This window comes from Scardinius erythrophthalmus (genome assembly GCF_964197995.2).
Source record: "Scardinius erythrophthalmus genome assembly, chromosome: 12".
Classification (NCBI taxonomy): domain Eukaryota; kingdom Metazoa; phylum Chordata; class Actinopteri; order Cypriniformes; family Leuciscidae; genus Scardinius; species Scardinius erythrophthalmus.
The window spans coordinates 29,981,480-30,004,007 of NC_138232.1; the positions used below are offsets into that span (position 1 = coordinate 29,981,480).

The 22,528-nt window shown below is 36.6% G+C and overlaps 1 protein-coding gene across 3 annotated transcripts in view; it reads right to left on the reverse strand.

Moving 5' to 3' along the window:
* The window catches only part of micall1a (MICAL-like 1a), a 30,712-nt gene extending 8,605 nt beyond the window's left edge, over window positions 1–22,107 (reverse strand). For 2 of the 3 annotated variants that reach the window (XM_081381200.1, XM_081381198.1), the window contains exons 1-8: window positions 21,506–22,107; window positions 20,444–20,492; window positions 19,496–19,637; window positions 9,695–9,795; window positions 8,371–8,495; window positions 5,218–5,771; window positions 5,065–5,128; window positions 2,369–2,760 (exon numbers count right to left, since the gene is read on the reverse strand). In XM_081381200.1, coding sequence (XP_081237326.1) covers window positions 2,369–2,760; window positions 5,065–5,128; window positions 5,218–5,771; window positions 8,371–8,495; window positions 9,695–9,795; window positions 19,496–19,637; window positions 20,444–20,492; window positions 21,506–21,648 — 1,570 coding nt within the window. In that variant the 5' untranslated portion in view covers window positions 21,649–22,107. The remainder of the gene's footprint in view (window positions 1–2,368; window positions 2,761–5,064; window positions 5,129–5,217; window positions 5,772–8,370; window positions 8,496–9,694; window positions 9,796–19,495; window positions 19,638–20,443; window positions 20,493–21,505) is intronic. The other variant, XM_081381199.1, reaches the window with a different exon arrangement.
* Window positions 22,108–22,528: the final 421 nt, after the last annotated feature.

Genomic DNA, 22,528 nt, shown 5'->3' on the forward strand with positions numbered 1-22,528 from the left:
AAATTTTGTGCATTTTAATGTTAAATTCATCAATCTGGTGCACTTTGAGAGTTCAAAATTAAAAGCTCCAACCCATATTCAGTGTGCAAATTAAACAAAGAAAAATTCAAACCTCTTTTAGTTACAGTGTCTATTTTACATTACACACTACATAATAATAGTTATAATATTAATCCAATGACAGTAATAGCCATATTTTGTAAAACAAATGCACTAAAAAATAAAGGAAACTTTAGTGTTGTACCAATTTCTATACTTGAAAGAGATAAGCACATGATCTTTTATTTTGACGCAATCTGCATCAAGCTTTTATTTTGGCGGAAAACATGGTTTACAAACGCCTCTCATTAAATTTCTAGTGAATTGCGGTAATCGTCAACTATGCAGATGTGAAAATAATCTGTAACTGGGTTATGGGTTCCTACACTCATGACATAGCCAGTGTTTTGAAAGTAGTTCTGACATTCTCTGGTTCTGCTTACCGCAGGCTCTACACTTTCTCGTCTGTCTCTCCTGATTCTCCTCACTATCATCATCTGCCGCTGGAGCTGATGAAGGTCAGAAAACATATTTTTTATATTTTTCACGCTATTTCTCTGCACATTCCTTGCGTTTCTTCTCCATCTCGCTGACTATTTTGACAGATACACACTGACACTCCTGCACGCTCGCTCACTCGTTTAAAGTTGTGATTGGGCCAGCCCAGTGTCAATCAAGAAAAGAGCCAATGGGCCGCTGATCTACGTGTTTCATGGGCTGGTCTGTCAGAAAAAAAAAAAAAAACTAACACTGACTTTTTTTTACCAATGCATTACACCGGCACAAACCCAGCGCCGCCAATTAAGCAAAACAAAACAAAACGAATGGGCCGCCGATGTACAAATTTTATGGGCCGTTAAAAAAAAAATAATAAAAAGTATGTATGAGTAGGCCTATGAGATGTATCGGCCCAAAAAGCACGTCGGCCCACCGGGAAAATGCCCGGTATGCCCAATGGCCAGTCCAGCCATGACCACCCCCATGCTTCACAGTAGGGATGGTGTTCTTGGGATGGTACTCATCATTCTTCTTCCTCCAAACACGTTTAGTGGAATTATGACCAAAAAGTTCTATTTTGGTCTCATCTGACCACATGACTTTCTCCCATGACTCCTCTGGATCATCCAAATGGTTATTGGCAAACTAAAGACGGGCCTTGACATGTGCTGGTTTAAGCAGGGGAACCTTCCGTGCCATGCATGATTTCAAACCATGACGTCTTAGTGTATTACCAACAGTAACCTTGGAAACGGTGGTCCCAGCTCTTTTCAGGTCATTGACCAGCTACTTCCGTGTAGTTCTGGGCTGATTTCTCACCTTTCTTAGGATCATTGAGACCCCACGAGGTGAAATCTTGCATGGAGCCCTAGTCCGAGGGAGATTGACAGTCATGTTTAGCTTCTTCCATTTTCTAATGATTGCTCCAACAGTGGACCTTTTTTCACCAAGCTGCTTGGCAATTTCCCCGTAGCCCTTTCCAGCCTTGTGGAGGTGTACAATTTTGTCTCTTGTGTCTTTGGACAGCTCTTTGGTCTTGGCCATGTTAGTAGTTGGATTCTTACTGATTGTATGGGGTGGACAGGTGTCTTTATGCAGCTAACGACCTCAAACAGGTGCATCTAATTTAGGATAATAAATGGAGTGGAGGTGCACATTTTAAAGGCAGACTAACAGGTCTTTGAGGGTCAGAATTCTAGCTGATAGACAGGTGTTCAAATACTTATTTGCAGCTGTATCATACAAATAAATAGTTAAATCATATATTGTGATTTCTGGATTTTTTTTTTAGATTATGTCTCTCACAGTGGACATGCACCTACGATGACAATTTTAGACCCCTCCATGACTTCTAAGTGGGAGAACTGGCAAAATAGCAGGGTGTTCAAATACTTATTTTCCTCACTGTATATATATATACATACATACATACATACATACATACATACATACAACACATGTGTAAAGCTTTGTCATACTTAAAGCAGAAATAGCATAAGCCTGTTTTGGGGAATCACTGTCGTAACATCACCTGACTATGACAAGCATGGCAAAGTGTGTATGTATGTATATATATATATATATATGTGTGAGTGTGTGTGTGTGTGTGTGTGTGTGTATGTAAATTTTTTTTTTTTTTTTAAAACAAGCAGCTTTGTCATACTTAAAGCAGAAATAGCATAAGCCTATTTTGGGGAAAATGGGGAACCACTGTCATAACATCACCTGACTATGACAAGCATGGCAAAGTGTTTAGTTTAGTAGACATTGATACAATTAAGTCTTCCCTGTAAAGCAACATGTATGGTGTCAGACACTGTTAACAACTAACCTGACGTAGAAGAATTTGGAGCTCTGGGTGCTGGTCGCTTCTTTCTTCTGACACTTACGGGACTTTCTGAAGGGGCAGGACTTTGTCTTTTTGTGTCCCCAACTGCGGCTTCAGCAGCCTGAGTGATGCCATACCAGGGATGACTAGCCACTACAGGACCAGGGGGATCTTCAGGACCTGTTTCTGGCTCATCTTCCTTCTCATTATCAAAGGGATTTGGAGGAGTGGATGGTCTGGATCCCTCCTCCTTTCGAGAAGGAGATGAACCAGTGCAGGGAGGTAGGGCTATACCTGTGGGTGGGCGAGGTGCTAGTTTCCTCTTTGTTTCTGATTGCACCAGTGCCAGCCAGGGTGGGTTTATTGGTTTTGGAGTGTCACTTGCCTTGCTAGAGCTGGGAAAGGAATGCATTACAACCACTGAATGAAAATCACTCAGTATATAAGAAAGTTCTTTTAATGTTTCTGAAAGAAGACTATAATGCTGACCAATGCTGCATTTATTTGATCAAACAAACAGTAAAAACAGTAATATTGTGAAATATTACAATTTAAAACAAGTACATATTTTAGTAGTTTTAATATATTTTAAAATATAAATCATTCCTGTGATGGCACAGCTGAATTTTTTAACATCATTACTCCAGTCGTCAGTGTTATATGATCCTTCAGAAATTATTCTAATACACTGATTTAGTGCTCAATAAATATTTATTATTAATATAAATGTTGAAAACATTGCTACTTAACATTTTTGTGGAAACTGTGATGCACTGCCATTCAAAATTGTAGAGATAAGTAAGATTTAAATTAGAAAGAAAGAAATGAATACTTTTATTTAGCAAGGATGCATTACATTGATCAAACGTGACAGTAAAGACATTCACATGATTTCTATTTAAAATATGTGATTGAGACCCACGGGGTCACAAGGAGAATCACACCAGGCATCCATTTAAAGGTTGTTCCAAAAGAAGTTTAATACTTTGAAGGCAAGAAAGTGCAAAAGGTCCATGCAACAGTGGATAAGAGCAAAAATAAAGACAAAGCTTACAAAAACAGTCTAAAAACTAGCACCAACTTCTCTCACTAACTGTTGGAGACCAAAGTTTCTTATGCTCAAGCAGCATTAACAACCTTTGCATTAAGCTCCAAACCACTCTCTATTCCCCCTACCTCACTTCTGAACACCCGTAAATGCATAATTTTCCCGCCTTTAGTTAATTGGAACATACCATTTTCTGTAAAACTAACTCTTGTCTCCCTATACATTTCAGCAAGTTCCCTCAATGATAGTTAAAGGAACACTCCGACTTTTTGGGACTTTAGCTTATTCACAGTATCCCCCAGAGTTAGATAAGTCCATACATACCTTTTTCATTTCTGTGCGTTCTGTAAGTGTTATTTGACGCACCCACCGCTAGCCTAGCTTAGCACAAAGACTGGATGTAAATGGATAAGGTAGCATACTAATCCCAATAAGTGACAAAATAATGCAAACATTTTCCTATTTACATGTTGTGATCTGTATAGTCACATCGTGTACAAATAACAAGGCTATATGAGACAGAGACCATTTTTAATCGTATAAATACTGGGAACTATATTCTCACTAGGCGTAGGAGCACAGCTACTTGGGCGGAGTGGCTACTTTGTTTACGGAACCATCAACAGGGCGTCTCGTGTGCTGCGCTAATCACTCCGCCCAAGTAGCCACTCCGGCCAAGTAGCTATGCTCCTACGCCTAGTGAGAATATAGTTCTCAGTATTTATACGATTAAAAATGGTCTCTGTCTCATATAGCCTTGTTATTTGTACACGATGTGACTATACAGATCACAACATGTAAATAGGAAAATGTTTGCATTATTTTGTCACTTATTGGGATTAGTATGCTACCTTATCCATTTACATCCAGTCTTTGTGCTAAGCTAGGCTAGCGGTGGGTGCGTCAAATAACACTTACAGAGCGCACAGAAATGAAAAAGGTATGTATGGACTTATCTAACTCTGGGGGATACTGTGAATAAGCTAAAGTCCCAAAAAGTCGGAGTGTTCCTTTAAGACAAAGAGTTTAAAAACAATAAAAAAATACAACATACAGGCAAGAGAAAAACAAATATTGTCATTTGCACAACTGATATTTCCTAAATTAGATCAAATTAGCGTTTCCCCACCTCCCGAACAACAGGAAATAAAACAGAATAGATTCCACATGAACAATTATAACATGCTTGAATTATAACATAAAGAACAAGAGAAGCAACACTGGCTGTCCATCACAAAATATATATATTTTTTTTATGTTCTATTCATCAAAGAATTCTGAAAAAATGTATCACAGTTTCCACAAATATATGAATCAGCAAAACTCTTTTCCACATTGATAATAACAGGAACCATTATTAATAACTGAGCACCAACTCAGCATATTAGAGTCATTTCGTAGTAATGATTCAAGTAATGATTTCTGAAAATTCAGCTTTGCAATCAAAGTAATAAGTTAATTACATTTTAAAATTTAGAAAATATTTATTTTAAATTGTAATAATGTTTCACAATATTACTGTCTTTCCTGTATTTTTGATGAAACTTACTTTTCGATCCAGTAGTGTACATGAAATGGAAACGAAATGTGAACAACAAACAAAGACACAAGTGCATAATAAGAGCATAGGAGATGTCAGGAATTATCTTACCGAACAGGTGAGTGCAATCTTTCTTTTGGCACAGGAACTTGAGGAATTGGAGTGTCAGCATCTTCTAGAGCCACAATTAACAGACAGATAAAAACATTTTACACATGCAAACCATGTAAATAACTTTATTTTATGTTAGACATTTTTGCTCACCATTGACAGTAGGACTTTCAGAGGGTCTGGGTGGGCGTAGCCTTGGGATAGGGCGAGGAGCAGGGGTGGGCTCAAATACCCGTCTAGGCGCTGGTACTGGTCGACCCTCTGCTGCTGTACCCTTCACTTTGGTCGTTGGCCCATCGCCATTGGCCACATTAGCGGATGGCTTTTGGTCTTCTTGTTGTGTGTCCTGATCCTCCTCTTCAGATTCATCAAATGGATTTGGTGGACTAGCAGAACGAGGTTCTATCTCGACATTTGACCTGCTATCTGGCTGCTCTCTTACTGCTTCTTCTATTTCACTTATTTCTTTTTCTTCTCTCACTGGGGTGATCTCAACATTGCTGTGTGATGCTTTAGATTCTAAACTCTTACTGTGTGGATCTTTTGGGCTTGTTGAGGTTAATGTGACTAGTCGATTACTTATATCTGAATGACCATTCTTATTGGTGGAGACAGATCTAGTGAAGTGGTGAGTGCAAACTAATGACCCAGGATCTTCTGTGAACTTGTAAGAACCAGGCAGTAAAGTTCTGCTGCATTCCCTACATCTGAAACGAAAGCAGAAATTCTCACTCAAAAAAGTGATGACAGCAGAAGGAATGATGATTTTTTTTTCCACTAAGGTTTAAATCCATAATTCATGTTTGTTCCAAAAATGCAAATTCCGAACATTATTCTGAGATGAAATCTGGACGGCATTATATGGAAGTAAAATAATGTCAAATGTTTTTGAAACAAAAAGCCTGTTGAATTGCACTACTTGAAAAAAATAGGCATTGCATGAACCATGCTTGCATTTTAATGCATTGTATTTTTAGGGCTTGCATTTTTATGGGCTGAAATTCAACATGGTTGAATATTTAAGCTGTGAATATTTCAATTAAAAACATTTCAAACACATTTTCATTATTAAAAATTCAATAATCAATATTCACCTTTCATATTTCACCTCCAAAATATTCAAACTGTTTAAAAATACAACCTATAATATTCAACAGGCAATTTTCGGTCCATTTTATTTCGCTTTGCAAAATTCGCTTCCACAAATTCAGTGGTTCAAATTCGACAGTAAATTCAACAGAACTGCAGGAAAAGCAATAGATTACCGAGATACTCTCCATCTGCTGTTAGTCAACCTCACCAGCAGGGGGTGCAAAAGCTCGTTTTGTTGACGAAGACAGAGCAACAGTTAGAGCAAGCCATTCATTCATAAAATGAAAATGAGCTGTGTCAGTATATATGCGGAAAAGATGATAAAGACACAAAAGCTGTGTTTATGTTTCATTCAATAACTTCATTGTTACTTTCCCTGTGTAGCATGTCATCAGCTTTCTCTACATGAACAGGATTATAATCGGTTTCCCTCAATACCTCACACTCGAGGATTCCCCTTCTGTCGGGACAAAACGCTTAACGTAGTTTATGGACTAATACAGTGATATAAAAGACCAAACTCGCACCTTATTGGGGATGTAGGCTAGGCTACTATATAGGCTAGATGGACTAAGAATATGAACGTAACGTGCAAAGTTTCATGCTGAGCGTTTCATGATATACTGGCATAAAATCAACACTTGATCAATACTAACACTTTCTCTTCTCTTTTCTCTCTCTCTCTCTCCCTCTCTAACAGTATATATATATATATATATATATATATATATATAGCCTATAGGCTATAGTAGGCCTATAGGCTATGCCTACGTGTATTGCATTAGCTTAAACTGGGAAGAGTCATCATAGCACTTGCATATTGTTGTCCTCCTATTGTTAGTTTAACTGTAAATCGCTTTGGATAAAAGCGTCTGCTAAATAAATGGCTAAATGTAGCCTAATAAATGTAAAATTGGCTTGACATTGGACATTCGCACATTTAGGGACCGTCTCAAAAGTTGCATAAAACATTGGCATACACGTTTCTAACTTCAATAGCAAACTTTAATTTATTTGAATAAATATCAAAAATCCAAAGGGTGCGAATTATGCCTGACACTACATGAACAATTTACAGTTGGTTTTATGACTGTAAGTCGTTCTATTCAAATGCTATTGAAGTTAGAAACGTGTATACCAAAGTAGTATACACTTTAGAGACGGTCCCTAAATGTGCGAATGTCCAATGTCAATGCCAGTCTATCACAGCGAAACGCTCAGCATTAAACTTTGCGCGTTATTCTGAGTCAATCTGCTTGCCTGCGAGTTTGGTCTTTTATATCACTGTAATTAGTCCATTAAGCTACGTTAAGTGTTTTATATGTCCAGCTGGGGAATCCTTAAGTATTGAGGGAAACCCCAATAGCTTGCATGCAGCACATCGCCACAATATAAAGTTAAGGCAACTAAACAACCAAGAGAAATATATGTCAACCTCAAAAATGTAATATTGGATCTGTATATCCGCATCGGGGAATAACATTATAATCTTGTTCACGGTAGATAAAGATGCTTTTGTAGGCTCCACAGGGAAAGTAACCGTGAAGACACTGAATTTAACATAAAACCGCCGTCATAATAATCACAAATACACTTGCATTGCTGTTAAATTAGTTTTATGAATGAATGGCTTGCTCTAACTGTTGCTCTGTCTTCGTCAACCTCAAGCGCTTTTGCACCTCCTGCTGGTGAGGTTGACTAACAGCAGATGGAGAGTATCTCGTTAATCTATTGCTTTTCCTGCAGTTCCGTTAAATTTACTGTCGAATTTGAACCACTGAATTTGTGGAAGCGAATTTTGCAAAGCGAAATAAAATGGACCGAAAATTGCCTGTTGAATATTATAGGTTGTATTTTTAAACAGTTTGAATATTTTGGAAGTGAAATATGAAAGGTGAATATTGATTATTGAATTTTTAATAATGAAAATGTGTTTGAAATGTTTTTAATTGAAATATTCACAGCTTAAATATTCAACCATGTTGAATTTCAGCCCATAAAAATGCAAGCCCTAAAAATACAATGCATTAAAATGCAAGCATGGTTCATGCAATGCCTATTTTTTTTTCAAGTAGTGCAATTCAACAGGCTTTTTGTTTCAAAAACATTTGACATTATTTTACTTCCATAGCATTACACCAATAGACAAAAAAGAAACAAAAGAAACAACTTTTCATCAGATGCAGATATTATGCTAAGTTGTCCGCCAGTCACCTGAAGCAGTTCCGATGATAAAGTTTTCCATCAACGAGGATTCTCTGAACCAGGTGAACATGCTTCCCACAGACGGAACAGGTGCTGCTCAGAGTACTGCGTTTTGATTGGCTATCTGCACCCGACTGCATAGCACCAAGGACCAGGACCAGGATGGAAGATGGAAAGGTAGGAGAGGTAGGTAAAATCCATTGATGTTCATTTGAGACCATATTGTATATTTCTGTCCACTTTGTTAATACATTGTACTGTATTAATATGTATACAGAACCAACAAAATACATTTTGGTATTATAAAATTGGTACAAATTGCCTCAAGCAAACAATGTAAAACTAAGTTTTACTTTGAAAACACAGGATGACAATAACAAATGCTTATCTCAAACTGATGAGATGAATTTACTGACCAACCTATTTTACTGGCTAGGAACTTGGTCAAAGACGGACAGAGAAGATAAAGAATGAGAAAGAGGCAAATTAGTGGCCAAAAGTGATGTCCAGCCTAGGAAAAATTGACATCTCCTTTTAATCAAATATCATTGAAAAATTGTTAAAGAATTTGTAAGCATACTGCGCAGTTGTGCTTGGAGTGATGGAGTCAATTGTTTTATTTGTGATAACGCAATGAGACATGCCAAATTGTGTGAACTTATTTTTTGGCCATGCTGTCATACAAATAAGTTATGAACATATACAAAAACAAGAGAGAATAAACAAAATGTTAATAACTGATTATTTTGTCTAAAATTAGTGTTCTGTTCTTCCATAAAATGTAATATATATATATATATATATATATATATATATATATATATATATATATATATATATATATATATATATATATATATATATATATATATATATATATATATATATAAACTCTATCTAACTTGTAGAGTCACTAAAAACAATCCTGTATATATCCATCCTGTCTGGACATCACTTTTGGCCACAACTGTATAAGGTGGACAGATGACCCCTTTCTGGAAAAGCAAAATTAGATTTGGTCCCCATCATTTGGTCCTCGTACAGCTCACCAATATCTACCAAAAATCAAATACATAATTTAGCTCTGGCGGCTGATTTGCCAACTTTTTGCTCTGAATACATGGAATCAGGCCAAACTGGATCTCATTGCTCAGATTACATCTTGTGTTGTAATGACAAATTCCACTCCACTCATGCTGCAACAGCACATTTTAGGATAATTTGTCTGTGCACATAGTGTTGTTGGGTCTAAAGCTACCCAGGGAATCAGATTTTAAAAAGAAACAGAACAAGAAATGGTCTGTTTTTAAAAAAACAAAGCTGTCTTCTTTACCTCAGTCTGAGTGTCACAGTCCTCCAGAGGAGCAAATGGCCTCTTTATGGCTGGTTTAATGCGGCCAGGACCACCAGGGCTTTTTATGCATGTGGGGACAGCTAAATAGAGGATAAAAGCAGGTTATTCAGAAGCATGTGTCCAGCATTTTTTTTCAACATAAAAATACTAATGTAATGAAAATACAACTCAAGTTCATCCACCTGGACAAAATCTGTGCAGCATGGATGACTTATTTGCGCAAACAGCAAAGCTGGTTTGTTTGCACCACCAAATGTTTAGTGTGGCGTAACAAATTCCAACCACGCCATGCTAAACGATCAGAAAATTCTTATTTAATACAATCAGGGTGGGGAATGTTTTGTCCAACAGACACAGTAGGTGAAGAATGCTACATTTTATCAGCCCAATTTTTTTCCCAGCATAAAAATCACTATATAAATATGTGTGTATGTGTGTGTGTGTGTGTGTGTGTGTGTGTGTGTGTGTGTGTGTGTGTGTGTGTGTGTGTGTTAAAAAGACATTAAATGTATATATACAGTACCAGTCAAAAGTTTGGAAACATTACTATTTTTAATGTTTTTGAAAGAAGTCTCTTATGCTCATCAAGCCTGCAGTAAAAAACAAAACAACAACAACAAAAAAAACAACAACAGTAATATTATGAAATATTGTTACAATTTAAAATAATGGTTCTCTTTTTCTCTTTTTACATTTTAAAATGTAATTTATTTTTGTGATGCAAAGCTGAATTTTCATCAGCAAGTACTCCAGTCTTTGGTGTCTTATGATCCTTCAGAAATCATTCTAATATGCTGATTTGATACTCAGTTATTATCAATGATGGAAACAGTTGTGCTGTTTAATATATTTTTTTGGAATACTTTTTTCAGGATTCATTGGTGAGTAAAACGTTAACAGCATTTATTCATAAAAACAGCATTTATTCAAAATAAAAACATTTCTAACAATATAAATTGTTACCATCACCTTTTATCAAATTTAACGCATCCTTGTTAAATTAAAGTACTAATTTCTTAAAAAAAAAATAGTTATTGTTCCCAAACTTTTGAACGGTAGTGTATATTGTTACAAAAGATTTCTATTCTAAATAAATACAGTTCTTTGTAACTTTTTATTCATCAAATAATCCTGAAAAAAGTATCTCAGGTTATAAAAAAAATATTAAGCAGCACAACTGTTTCCAACATTGATCATAAATCAGCATATTAGAATGATTTCTAGGATCATAAGACACCAAAGACTGGAGTACTTGCTGATGAAAATTCAGCTTTGCATCACAAAAATAAATTACATTTTAAAGTATATTAAAAAAGAGAACCATTATTTTAAATTGTAATAATATTTCATAATATTACTGTTTTTTTTTTTCTTTTCGTTTTTTTTTTTTAACTGCAGGCTTGATGAGCATAAGAGACATTTCAAAAACATTAAAAATAGTAATGTTTCCAAACTTTTGACTGGTACTGTACATATACAAAACTTTCTGTTTTTCATTGTCCAAGTGGCCTTGGATCTCTTTTTCGTGCACTTTGAAACTTATAAGGTCCCCTTTCCATTTATGTTCTTTATTGCAATGTGAGACTGCTTAAAGTGTAAGTTGCAGGTTAACCACCACAGCTAATTAATGTGTAAATAAAAGTGCTCTATGTGTATATATTTAATTATTTCTGTCTTAAAATGTGTTAAAATAACATTGGGGTTTCTTCAAAGGTAGCGTGTTTTTTCAGTAACTGGAGATGACGTCATAAGAGGAACTCACAACCCATACTCTGCTAGATTCCTACTGTATTATGGCTATTTGGAGAACGACTGAGGATGTGGGAAACCATCAAATTCTTTATGGACCACAGCCCTAGAATTTTTAACCGGTCAGACGTGAGAGAGGGGAGGAAATTGCCAGGACCCATGGCACTCAAAGAGTTATTAATGCTTGGTGTGAGGAGAATGAGTGGAGGGTTGGCCAGGTGTCGGTGAGTAAAGTTAGCTACGTTAGAGCTAGTCTAGGCTAGCCTGGTGCAAACTTAACCCGGATAATATAAGGGAACAAGCCAGTCATGTAGAATAGCGAGGAGGGACAACGACTGAAGACATTATTTACTTACATGGTGTCAGTCCAAATCAGAGCTGTAGAGATGCACACACTGCACAGGCACCCCATCACTGTGTTCGTGTGGGCTATCAGCAGTGGAGAGTATGTGCTGCCGTGAGGTGAACGCGTTTTGTTTAGTGGAACAACTCGACCTGCGACCGGCTGATCTGACGTGCCTGAACCCGTTTGTTTTGCGAATAGCTTATTCTCATTTCAGGCAGGATCACGGTCCCCTTGAAGTCAGCACACACGAGTATGTTTACAGTTGAGTTATTTTATCCATAATTTTTTTATCAAATAAAACATACAACCAACTTTTCTGTACCGGTAGTTATGTAAGGCATCTATAGCTATGACTATGCCGGTAACTCTACTAGTGAGTTCCTCTTATGACGTCACGCCCCATCTAGTGGAAGGGAGCGGGAGCGGTTAAAACCACTGTTAAAAGTGCCAACTTTTCATATTAAATTCAGCATTTTGGTATAAAAAACAATGGTGGGCGGTTCTTATATTTATGTTTAATAAACACATTGCATTATCTTCGTGAAAAATTTAACCTGCAATTTACACTTTAAATGAAGCAAGTGTGACAATACCTCAGACGGTCACTTGGAATTTCAGTCACACTGTCTGTGACATCACATCCACTTGTTGCATACAGAAATGTTGCAGAAAACACTGTAGTTAGATCACGTCTGTGACGTGACTAAGATATGTGGTATCTATCTACAGAGGGTTTGGTTGTGTTGAAATTTGTATCTCTTAAATATCAAGAGTTGGGCAAACTTGTATGAATCCCATGACACTACAGAGGATAAGTGGTTTGGAGAGTGGAAGGATTTAAGTAAAATGGACATTATAACTGAAATATGCCCCAGTTTACCATTTACGCTAAATCATGTTGATTGGCTCATAAGAGTCATTTGTATGTGAATGAAACTACACACTGGATGTGCTGAAAATATATGATTCACTAAAAAGCATCAATACAATAAAGTAATTTGTTGTCCTGTAGGTTAAGGGGCTTTCTAGGAAATAGCCACCAGTGTGTTTCCCTAAGAACTAAATGCCATTTTCCTGGTTGCATTCACAAGGCCAGTAGGAACTCTGAAGTGACGTATATGACTATATGAGTCTTTGAGTCTGTAAAAAAGTCAACAAACTGAAAAAATAAAACCAACGTTTTTTTTGAGGTATTGTAATCTTGTTAAAACGGATTTCATAAAATTGGTATCGGAAAAAGTATCGCTCAGGAACCAATATCAAAGTCAAGGTATCGGTAGTTAAAATTTTTGAACGATACCCAGCCCTATTCGCGTGCATTCAGCCAATCAGTATACACTTATGTCACTGGTTGTTCCTATTGTTCTGGGTTAGACCCTACTCTGAAGTAGGAGCTAATTTAGTTCCCCCAAAAGGCGTTCCTAGAATTAAAATCGTTTCCAGTTCCAGTGGTGCAAACATGCCAAAAACAGGAACTTCCGCCATTAGTTCTAAGAACCATGAAAAGGTTCCTCCGGTGCGAACGTCACTTTTATGTTGCATGCAGCTGGCAAGGAGAAGTTTTTAATCTGGTCAAATTCAAAGTGACAAAATATAAACTTAAATTTATAATTTAAAATATGGCAAACTTTTATTTTGCATAACACTTCTTCAAGCGACACAGTGTTATGTTATAGAGGCTATGTGCGTGACGTCACCGTCGGCCGGAGTGACTGTGGTCATGCCAAGCGGCAACATTCTAATCTGAAAAATGAAGCCTACCCAGAAGTGCGAAAAACTGCAATACATCGATAATCCGCTAGAGGGAGGTCCCAAAAGGGAGCAAATGTCCATAGACCCCATGTTAAAATGTCCTTTCACAGCAGGTTGGTCCCATGGAATTTTATTGTATTTTTCAATAGCTTCCGAGTGCCTGACAACTGTGAGGGGGGTGAATTTTTTTCTAACTCGTTAGTTTAGATCGTATTTAGATATGAAATGTATAACAAATAAGGGCGTGGTTAACTTTGATTGACACCTTGATTGACAGCTTAGGCTGCGCCAAGGAGAATGACAACATAAGAAGCGCCTTTTTTTAACACAGTTGAAATATAATACTACTGTTTCTGTATCATAAAATGTAGTTTTAAGAGTTTTTCAGGCGAGAATGTAGTTGTTTAAAGCTCAAATCTGTGGTTTATTTAAAGATTTATGAAAATTTTATCCAGTTGTGAGATCCAGCGATGACCGGGCGCTCGGCGCTCATGTACCCCGTCTGGAACAGCCTTTCCTCGGCTCGTCGTTCTGACGTTTGCTGCGTCTCTGTAGTGGTAAACATGAGATATAATTCGTCTTGTCTATATCTAACGGGCGATTTTTGGTTTCGTGAATCTATAATTTGTTCCCTGGGCAATCGTTTTGGCTGAGGGGAAGTTTCATAACTTTATAAGCTATTTAACTTTACCGTTGTATGGTTAGACTAGAGCGCTTACTTTGTATGTTTGACTGAATTGTTTGCTTTATTTGTATAGCTTCTTATACCTTTTACTTATACTTTTATAATGGCTAATATTGATAAAACTGAAATTTAACAAAAAGAGACTTGGTTGAGTTTTGTCATTTTAAAGGTCCCGTATTATGCCCCTTTTCACAAGATGTAAAATAAGTCTCTGATGTCCCCAGAGTGTGTATGTGAAGTTTCAGCTCAAAATACCCAACAGATCATTTTTTACAGCATGTTTAAATTGTCATTTTTTGGGGCTCAGAAAAACACTCTGTTTTAGTGTGTGCCCTTTAAATGCAAATAAGCTGCTGCTGGACGACACATGGGGCGGAGCTTCATGAGCTTGCGCTCAGTCTCTCAGGACAATTTCATCTCACGGAATGATGATAATATCAGAAACTCTCAGTAACGGTGTTCATTTCGAGTCGGACAATAATGCCTACAGAGTCAGAGTGCTGTATAGAGATGAAACAGGTATAGTTTAGTAGTTTAATTACGGTTATTATAACGTATTTGTCATCTGATCTGCTTGTATGTATCCATTATTTATTAATAGCCTACAAGTCTGCTGTCTGAATGATGATCAAACATATACTGATGAGTTTAATAAAGTTTATTGTACATCACACAAAAGATGAAGCGTCAGTTTTACTTCAGAAAATCACCGTAAGAGCTGAGTAAACACAGTAAGTTATTAGAAGTGCGCAAGTACATAAACGAATTTCGGTAGAGTTGAGGGAGCATTCCTGTGGGCGGAGGTTAGTCAAAAAAACGGTTCTAGTGACGTCATTAAAGAAGGAAGTAGAGGGATGTAGTCCAAACGGGCCGTTCGATGTAGTCAACTTCTGTTAAATAAAAGATCTCGCTTGGCATTGAACTTTGAGCTTTATCATTTTACAGATATTATTTATACTCAAACAACAACATTACACACTAACTAAAGTTTTTAAACATGGGATCACGAAGAACGGGACCTTTAAATTTTAATACAACGATGGTCTGTAATGTTGTTTACTGCAAAATCTGTTGTTTAGTACAAATGCACATATTGCCTGGACCATATTAAAGTGTTTAATATTTTTATATTATATTTAAAACGAAAAGAGGCAGGGTTGTGTTTTATATTTCGTTTTGTTATAAATAGGCAAACGTTATGCAGTGAATATAATCAATACGCGTTGCCTGAACCACATTTGTGTGGCTATAATGTTTAAGATTTCTTTAAATGAAAACGAAAAGAGTTAGTATGGTGTTTTATAACATATTTCGTTGCCTAAAATATACACAGAGATAACCGGAGTAGCAGAGCGAGCTGAGTGACGCACGCTGCGTCAGAAGGTGGGCGGGGTTAGGATTTCCCAAGATTTTCCAAGATGGCGCCGCCCATACCCCCATAAACGGCTTCAAAACAAGCGGGAAGGAAGTCGACCGGAAGTTGAAGCCGGCCGCGTGCCACCATCTTGTAGCAGAACTTCACCTGCTGTTAGCATCCCATTGACTCCCATTCATTTTGTCATCACTTTGACAGCGAATAACTTTACATCTGAGGCGTTTGAAGACTCCATTTGTCCATTATTTATTTCTAAAGAAACACGACAATGTATAAAATGCTCCATTACCTTGTAGCTAATGTTATGGCCCCGTAGAAGCAGTTTTTGTAAAAGTAGGCTAACGATTGCGTCATAACCACGTGACTCCTTGTCGCTCAGTAGAGAGATTACCGTATGGACGGGAGGAGAAGCTTGCGGGCAATCGGGGGGACGTGGAGGTTTTACAGTCTATGGGTCCATGCCCAGACTGAGCAGCAGAATTTGTTTTCAGCGTGAATTTCGCGAAAAACACATCTAAAATGGGAAAGAGCTTTGAGATTGACTGTACAACTAAATTTTAACAAGTAATCTGAGGTATATTTTTACAGACTGCCAGAAGTTACAGAACAAAGAAGCAAAGGAATCGCTGCAATTCACAGAAACAACTGGACTGGATTTGCAGTTAACATTTTTGTATCAATATGCTGAATTTAGGGGTAAAATCATATCCTATATATTGTATTGTTATATATTGTCTATTCTGCATAATTGGACGTTTTTAAATAAACACTGGCAAAAAAGTATACAAGTTTTAGGGCTGGTGATCACCCAGATTTAGACCTACCTATATTGTATTTATATAAATCGTTCACAGACAAACTTGCTGTAGGTATTTCCCCAACGTCGAAATCATGCACATATAAATGTCAGGAAACACGAATCCTGGCTGCATGTCAATATCCATGGATCACTGGATCTTTGGTAAGCTATAAGGAACACTATATCGAGTCCAACCTTTAGTTTAAACTGACAATCGTTTGTTTTACTCGTGTTTTCGCAGTTTCCCCTATTAAATCCAGTCACGCAGAGTCTCTTTTGCCACTCAATCCGGCTGAGGTGGGTGTGTTCCGGCGGGAATGTGACGTCAATGCATACCCTCTATAGTGTTATGCAGATAATAGTCTACTAACCTCATCCCTAAACCTAGCTACTACTCAACCGTATAAATTGTTTTAATAACAATTGATAATATATATATATATATATATATATATATATATATATATATATACATACATATATATATATGTATGATTATTACTGTACATTTATCTGCCTGTTACTTGTATAGTGTTGAGAAGTGGTTAGGTTTAGGGTTGTCCAAACCAGGTCAGCGGTTCATCGCCCTGCAGCCGATTCTAAAGATTTCATTGATCATGTCAATTACTGTACTGACTGCCTACACCAAACACTGATCCCTAAACCTACCCATCACTGTAACCTTGACCAATTCAATTAGCTGCAGGGCGGGATTTCCGTTGGAACTTTACGAATTGAACTGGTTTGGGAGGAAAAAATAAATCACACTTAGGGGTGAGATTAGCAGACTTTTATCTACATAACAGTATAATGTACACAGGGCTTGACATTAACTTTTTTAGTTACTAGCCACTCAGCATTTTTACTGGCCACAATTTTGACATCGATATCATGGGGTATCATATAGATATTTTTAATATTATCTGATAATTTGGCAGCAGGTATATTTGGCTACAATCACTTTAAGCCCTGACACACGGATCCATTATACTGTTAAACATGCATTTTCTTTCCCAACTTTTTATGTTCACTTAAAACTAGGGCTGTCAAAAGATTAATCGCGATCCAAAATAAAAGTTTGTGTTTAAATAATATATGTGTGTGTACTGTGTATAATTAAATTTGTATATATAAATACACACATGCTTGTATATATTTAAGAAAAATGTGTAATTTATATATAAAAAATAAATATATACAGTATATGTGTCAGGATCTGGGTTGCTTCTCTGTTCTCTCTCACTCTCAAACTACCACACACACTCATTGACGCACTCATCTCACTCATTCATTAGCGCACACACACACTTCCATGTTTACACTCTGTCATCGCCTGTTGATCATTACAATCAGCGCTCACGCTGCTTTGCGCTCACAACTGTGTCTTGTCTTGTCTGATTACTCGGTCTACTTCTGGTGTTTGTACTCTGTGTGTCGGATTATTGTGTGAGTAACGCTCTCTCATTTTGTCAGCAAGAGTCTTACCTCTGTCTTGTCTTGTGTAGCAGCATTCGCCTTTGTCTGCCCTGTCTCCTGTTATCTGCTGAGGTGTGCCTCATCTTGAGTTATCTCTGCTCGGGCTGCTTTCTACAAGGAAGTTCCTACTGTGAGAAGAAGTTTTTTCTGTTCTACGTTTTCTCTCCTGATAAAGTATCCTCTGAGAAGCTGTCTTCCTGGAGAGCGCCTTTTGAGTTCCAGTTTTGAGCGATCATCTTATTGCTGCTTTTGTTGTTCATTAAAGACTTTGAACTGAGATACCTTTGCTTTTGGATCTTTTTGCCACACCCTGAAAATATGTATGCAAATATTTCTTAAATATATACATGCATGTGTGTGTATTTATATATAAAAAAATAATTATACACAGTACACACACATATATTATGTAAACACAAACTTTTATTTTGGATGCGATTAATCGCGATTAATCTTTTGACAGCCCTACTTAAAACATAACTGACTGTTACATGAATACTCGCCGAGACCGGGATTTTGACATTATTTTTTGTGTATTTAATTGTAAAAAAGAACTCAATTTAGTACTGAGATGCGGCTTTATGTGTGCGCACTTTGGGTTTGAGGTTTGTGTGTCAACTCGCTGTTGAAGACTGCCACTGCTAAAATCCACCCGCATTTGACGGGTTGGTGGGTGTTAATGTCAAGCCCTGAATGTACATAATAGTAACGTTATTGTAATATGTAATGTAAAATTATTGTGGCTTTATTATGGTTGTTCAAATTTAAATTGTATCCTAAAATACCATTTCATGATGACAAACTTATACCCTACCACTTAATTGCATGATGATGAAATGTGGTTTCTCATTAAAAGCAGTAGGTTTACTTGTGGCAAAATTCAATACAGTGCTATGCATAAGTTTAGACACCCATGCTAAAGTTGACTAAAAAGAGGAATAAAAAATCATCTTTTGGAAATTGAACTTAATGCCTTAATTAAACAAATTAGGAAAAATCCAACCTTTAAGGACACCAATTTTGTTTTGAATGAATAATGTATAGTAAATAAATAAATGTTCTTCCTTAAAATACAGGGTGCATAAGTCTGGACACCCCTATGTTAAATTCCCATAGAGGCAGGCAGATTTTTATTTTTAAAGGCCAGTTACTTCATGGATCCAGGATACTATGCATCCTGATAAAGTTCCCTTGGCCTTTGGAATTAAAATAGCCCCACATCATCACATAGCCTTCACCATACCTAGAGATTGGCATGGAGTACTTTCCATAAGATCATCTCTCAATGCAAATCAAACCAGCTATTAGGCTAACTGAAATAAAACCATGCCAATCTCTAGGTATGGTGAAGGGTATGTGATGATGTGGGGCTATTTTAATACCAAAGGCCAAGGGAACAAGATGATTTTTTATTCCTCTTTTTAGTCAACTTTAGCATGGGTGTCTAAACTTATGCATAGCACTGTAACTGCCCTAATAAAAAATGCCATTTTCACTGTCTGTTTAGAGACGCACAGAGCACTTGGACATGCGTTTGTCTCTCCGGGCGCATGCTTGTGGGTGTAAAAGCATATCTATGTATGGTGTTCAATACTCACTGTGAGATTTGTTGGTGAAGTAGTTATAATACTGAGATACATAAGTGATGATGCTTAATCTATCAGGCACTCTCATGGACACCATGTCTTCTGGATCTAGCAGGGCTGGAATACCCAACTCACTCTCAGCAACCTCAAATGCCTTTGAAAAAAAAAAAAAAGAGAAAGGTTGCATAACAGCAGAGTATGAACCACCAAAAACAGCACAAAAAAACCTTCGTTATGACACATACTGTCATACTAAATACACATAGTACAGTAATAAAAATACAGTTGGGCAAAACAAAAAAAAAACTTTTTCAAAGCCATACACCAGTCCTATATGTCTTGTTTTAGGAGTAATTAGCATGTTTTGTCCATAATGATGTTGTCTGTTAGCTTAGAAAGCTTTTCAGAAAAGCAGATCACAGCTTTGAGTGATCAAAATGCTATTTAAACAATTGTAACAACCACATGACATGTTATAACAAAACACTTAACAACCAATATCTACACTAGCAGTCATTATCTGGTTCTACAGTCTACAGTTAACTATAGTCAAAATCGACTTACATTTAAAATGTTTTTATGAACAATTTATTTAAAAACACTTTAAGGAAAATGCATTTACGCAGTAAAAAAAAGACAACTGTATAAACAAAATGGGTTTTAGCATAACATTGTAACATGTACACATTTACATCACTGTTTATGCAGTCACAATGGGCTAAAAAGATGATTTATGACAAAAAAAGTTAGCATTACTCGGTCATATGACTGACACAAATATAGGTGCTTTGCTGCAACCACTTCCTCTTTCTAGAGCCGTTATAAAAAAACTAAAACACAATTTAAGAATTGTCAACAGCTAGCGGTTTATTCTGCATAATTATTTATATCAACAGCATAAGTCATAATTATTATAGCCTCCCCATCTCGGTTTTGGTCAGCTGTTTGTGTAATACTCACCAGATGATTGTTCTCAAAGACATTTTCTTTTGAGAGGGAGTCAAAATCTCTAGGGGACAAAAAAATTGTTTAGCAAGGGCAAAGTCACGAATCACAAACATCCCAATGAGTATTAAAAATATACAGGAATAGATGATAATTGTCTTTTTTTGCGTGTGTTCTTGTCTAAAAGCTAATTTTGCAGATAAAAGCTGATTTTGTCAGCGTTTAGAATTACACTAGAATACAAATAAAACAAAACTCAAATTTTAATTCAAATAGGGTGAACTTCACATACAATTTACTTGCAACGTGTAAATGTAATCTCTCTTTTAAAGCCTGTGTGGCTGGGACACAAATCATGACACTTTAAATAACCTAATAACATTCTCCATTCCTCAATATTTTTGTTTTTGTATGAATTATGAATTAATTAAAATTAAAGTTAAAGTATGAATGAATTTAAATTAAAGTATGAATTATTTTGTATTTATCTGCTGCCATGTCATGGAGGTGAAATAACATTTAACAATACTAATTAAATTATGTTAAGCTTTTATTATACATTTTAAATTAACACTAAGGTTTTTTTTTTTTTACTAATAACCTGTATGTTCTCATCATACCAAATAATCATTCCACTCTATGACTTGGATTAAATCACTGGAGTTCATTTTACTTCATTGTTTTAATTTTAATTAATTTTACACAACAAATGCACCCCAATGAATTTCACTGGATGCATAAAAACAACTAACACATTGTTCATATATTTTATTCTTTCAGAAGAAAGAAAATGGAACGGCATTAGGGTTTATAAATGATGACAAAATCTCAAGTTTGGTTGAACTATTCCTATTGTGTACCAGACAGCTTGTCACTTCCTGTTTATTTCAAGTCACACCTAACAATAGCACAATACAAGCTACATCTTCAAAAAGCATGCAAGGAAACAACGTTTCCATCTGTTAAAGATGCCCTGACTTATTTAAGATGATGACATTTCAGGAGGTACGTTATGTCATATTCAGAGAAGTGGAAAATACAAACAAATGAAAACATGAAGTGTCAAAGAGTGCTCACATGAGATCAGGTCTGTTTCTATGGATAATGGCACAGAAGGCCAGTCCATCTCTGAAGGACGAAGACATGTTTGTAATATTCACATTATTGTAACTTTCACACTGGTTCCTGCACCAGTCCTGCAAAGCTTTTAGAGAGCCCATGGTCGAGATTCAATCCCAAATCCACACTTATTGCCTGATCCGGATCTTGAATTAAATGAAGACCTCAGAGTTCATGAGAAACCCCTTTCCACATGTCTCTATCCGGTGCAGTTAGATCCGGCTGTCTGAAATCTCTCTGATTCCATTCGATCAAAGTAAGCAGTATGGACAACGATAAGTAGAGCTTTGACCGGACTGTCTTTAATCCAAAAAATCAACACGAATGGAGTCAAATCCAACAACTTGAGTTAGAGGCTTGACTGTCCGTCTTTCAAAATGAGAAAGCAATGATACTTCGGCGTTCAATAAAAAAAAGAAGAAGATACGAAGTCAGAAAGCAGGATAAAGTAGGCCCAACCCCTAACAGTTAAATACTCTTTTAGGCGTAACGTGTACCGACGAATTTGGTGTTCAGACAGACAGAGGCGTTCAGACTCATATGCCAAGATATTTATTGTCAAAATAAAAGTCACGTCCGATTTGGTACAAATTACAAAACAAACCTTACCAAACGATTTTATTTATTTGTATTATCTGGCTTGATGGGTCTTTGTATCAAATTCTTATTTACGCAGCAGCAATAAAATAATATAATCGTTTTATTTTAAAATTATAGTCTATCAAAAACGAATTCAGATTTTTTTTAACGTGTTTAAAACTGTGATGGTAAACAAAGAGTGAAATAAGCTAAATAAAAAAATAAAAATAAAAAATATAATCTAATATATATTTCCACGACATCCATCGTCCCCCCTAGTCTCACGTTAGGTGTGTTCGACACATAGGTTCGACATCGGCTGCGGCTGGATGCACCCGATCTGCGAGAGTAGCCGCGTGCAGGCGGGGAGGAGCTGCAAACGGAGACGTGAAGTCGGACACT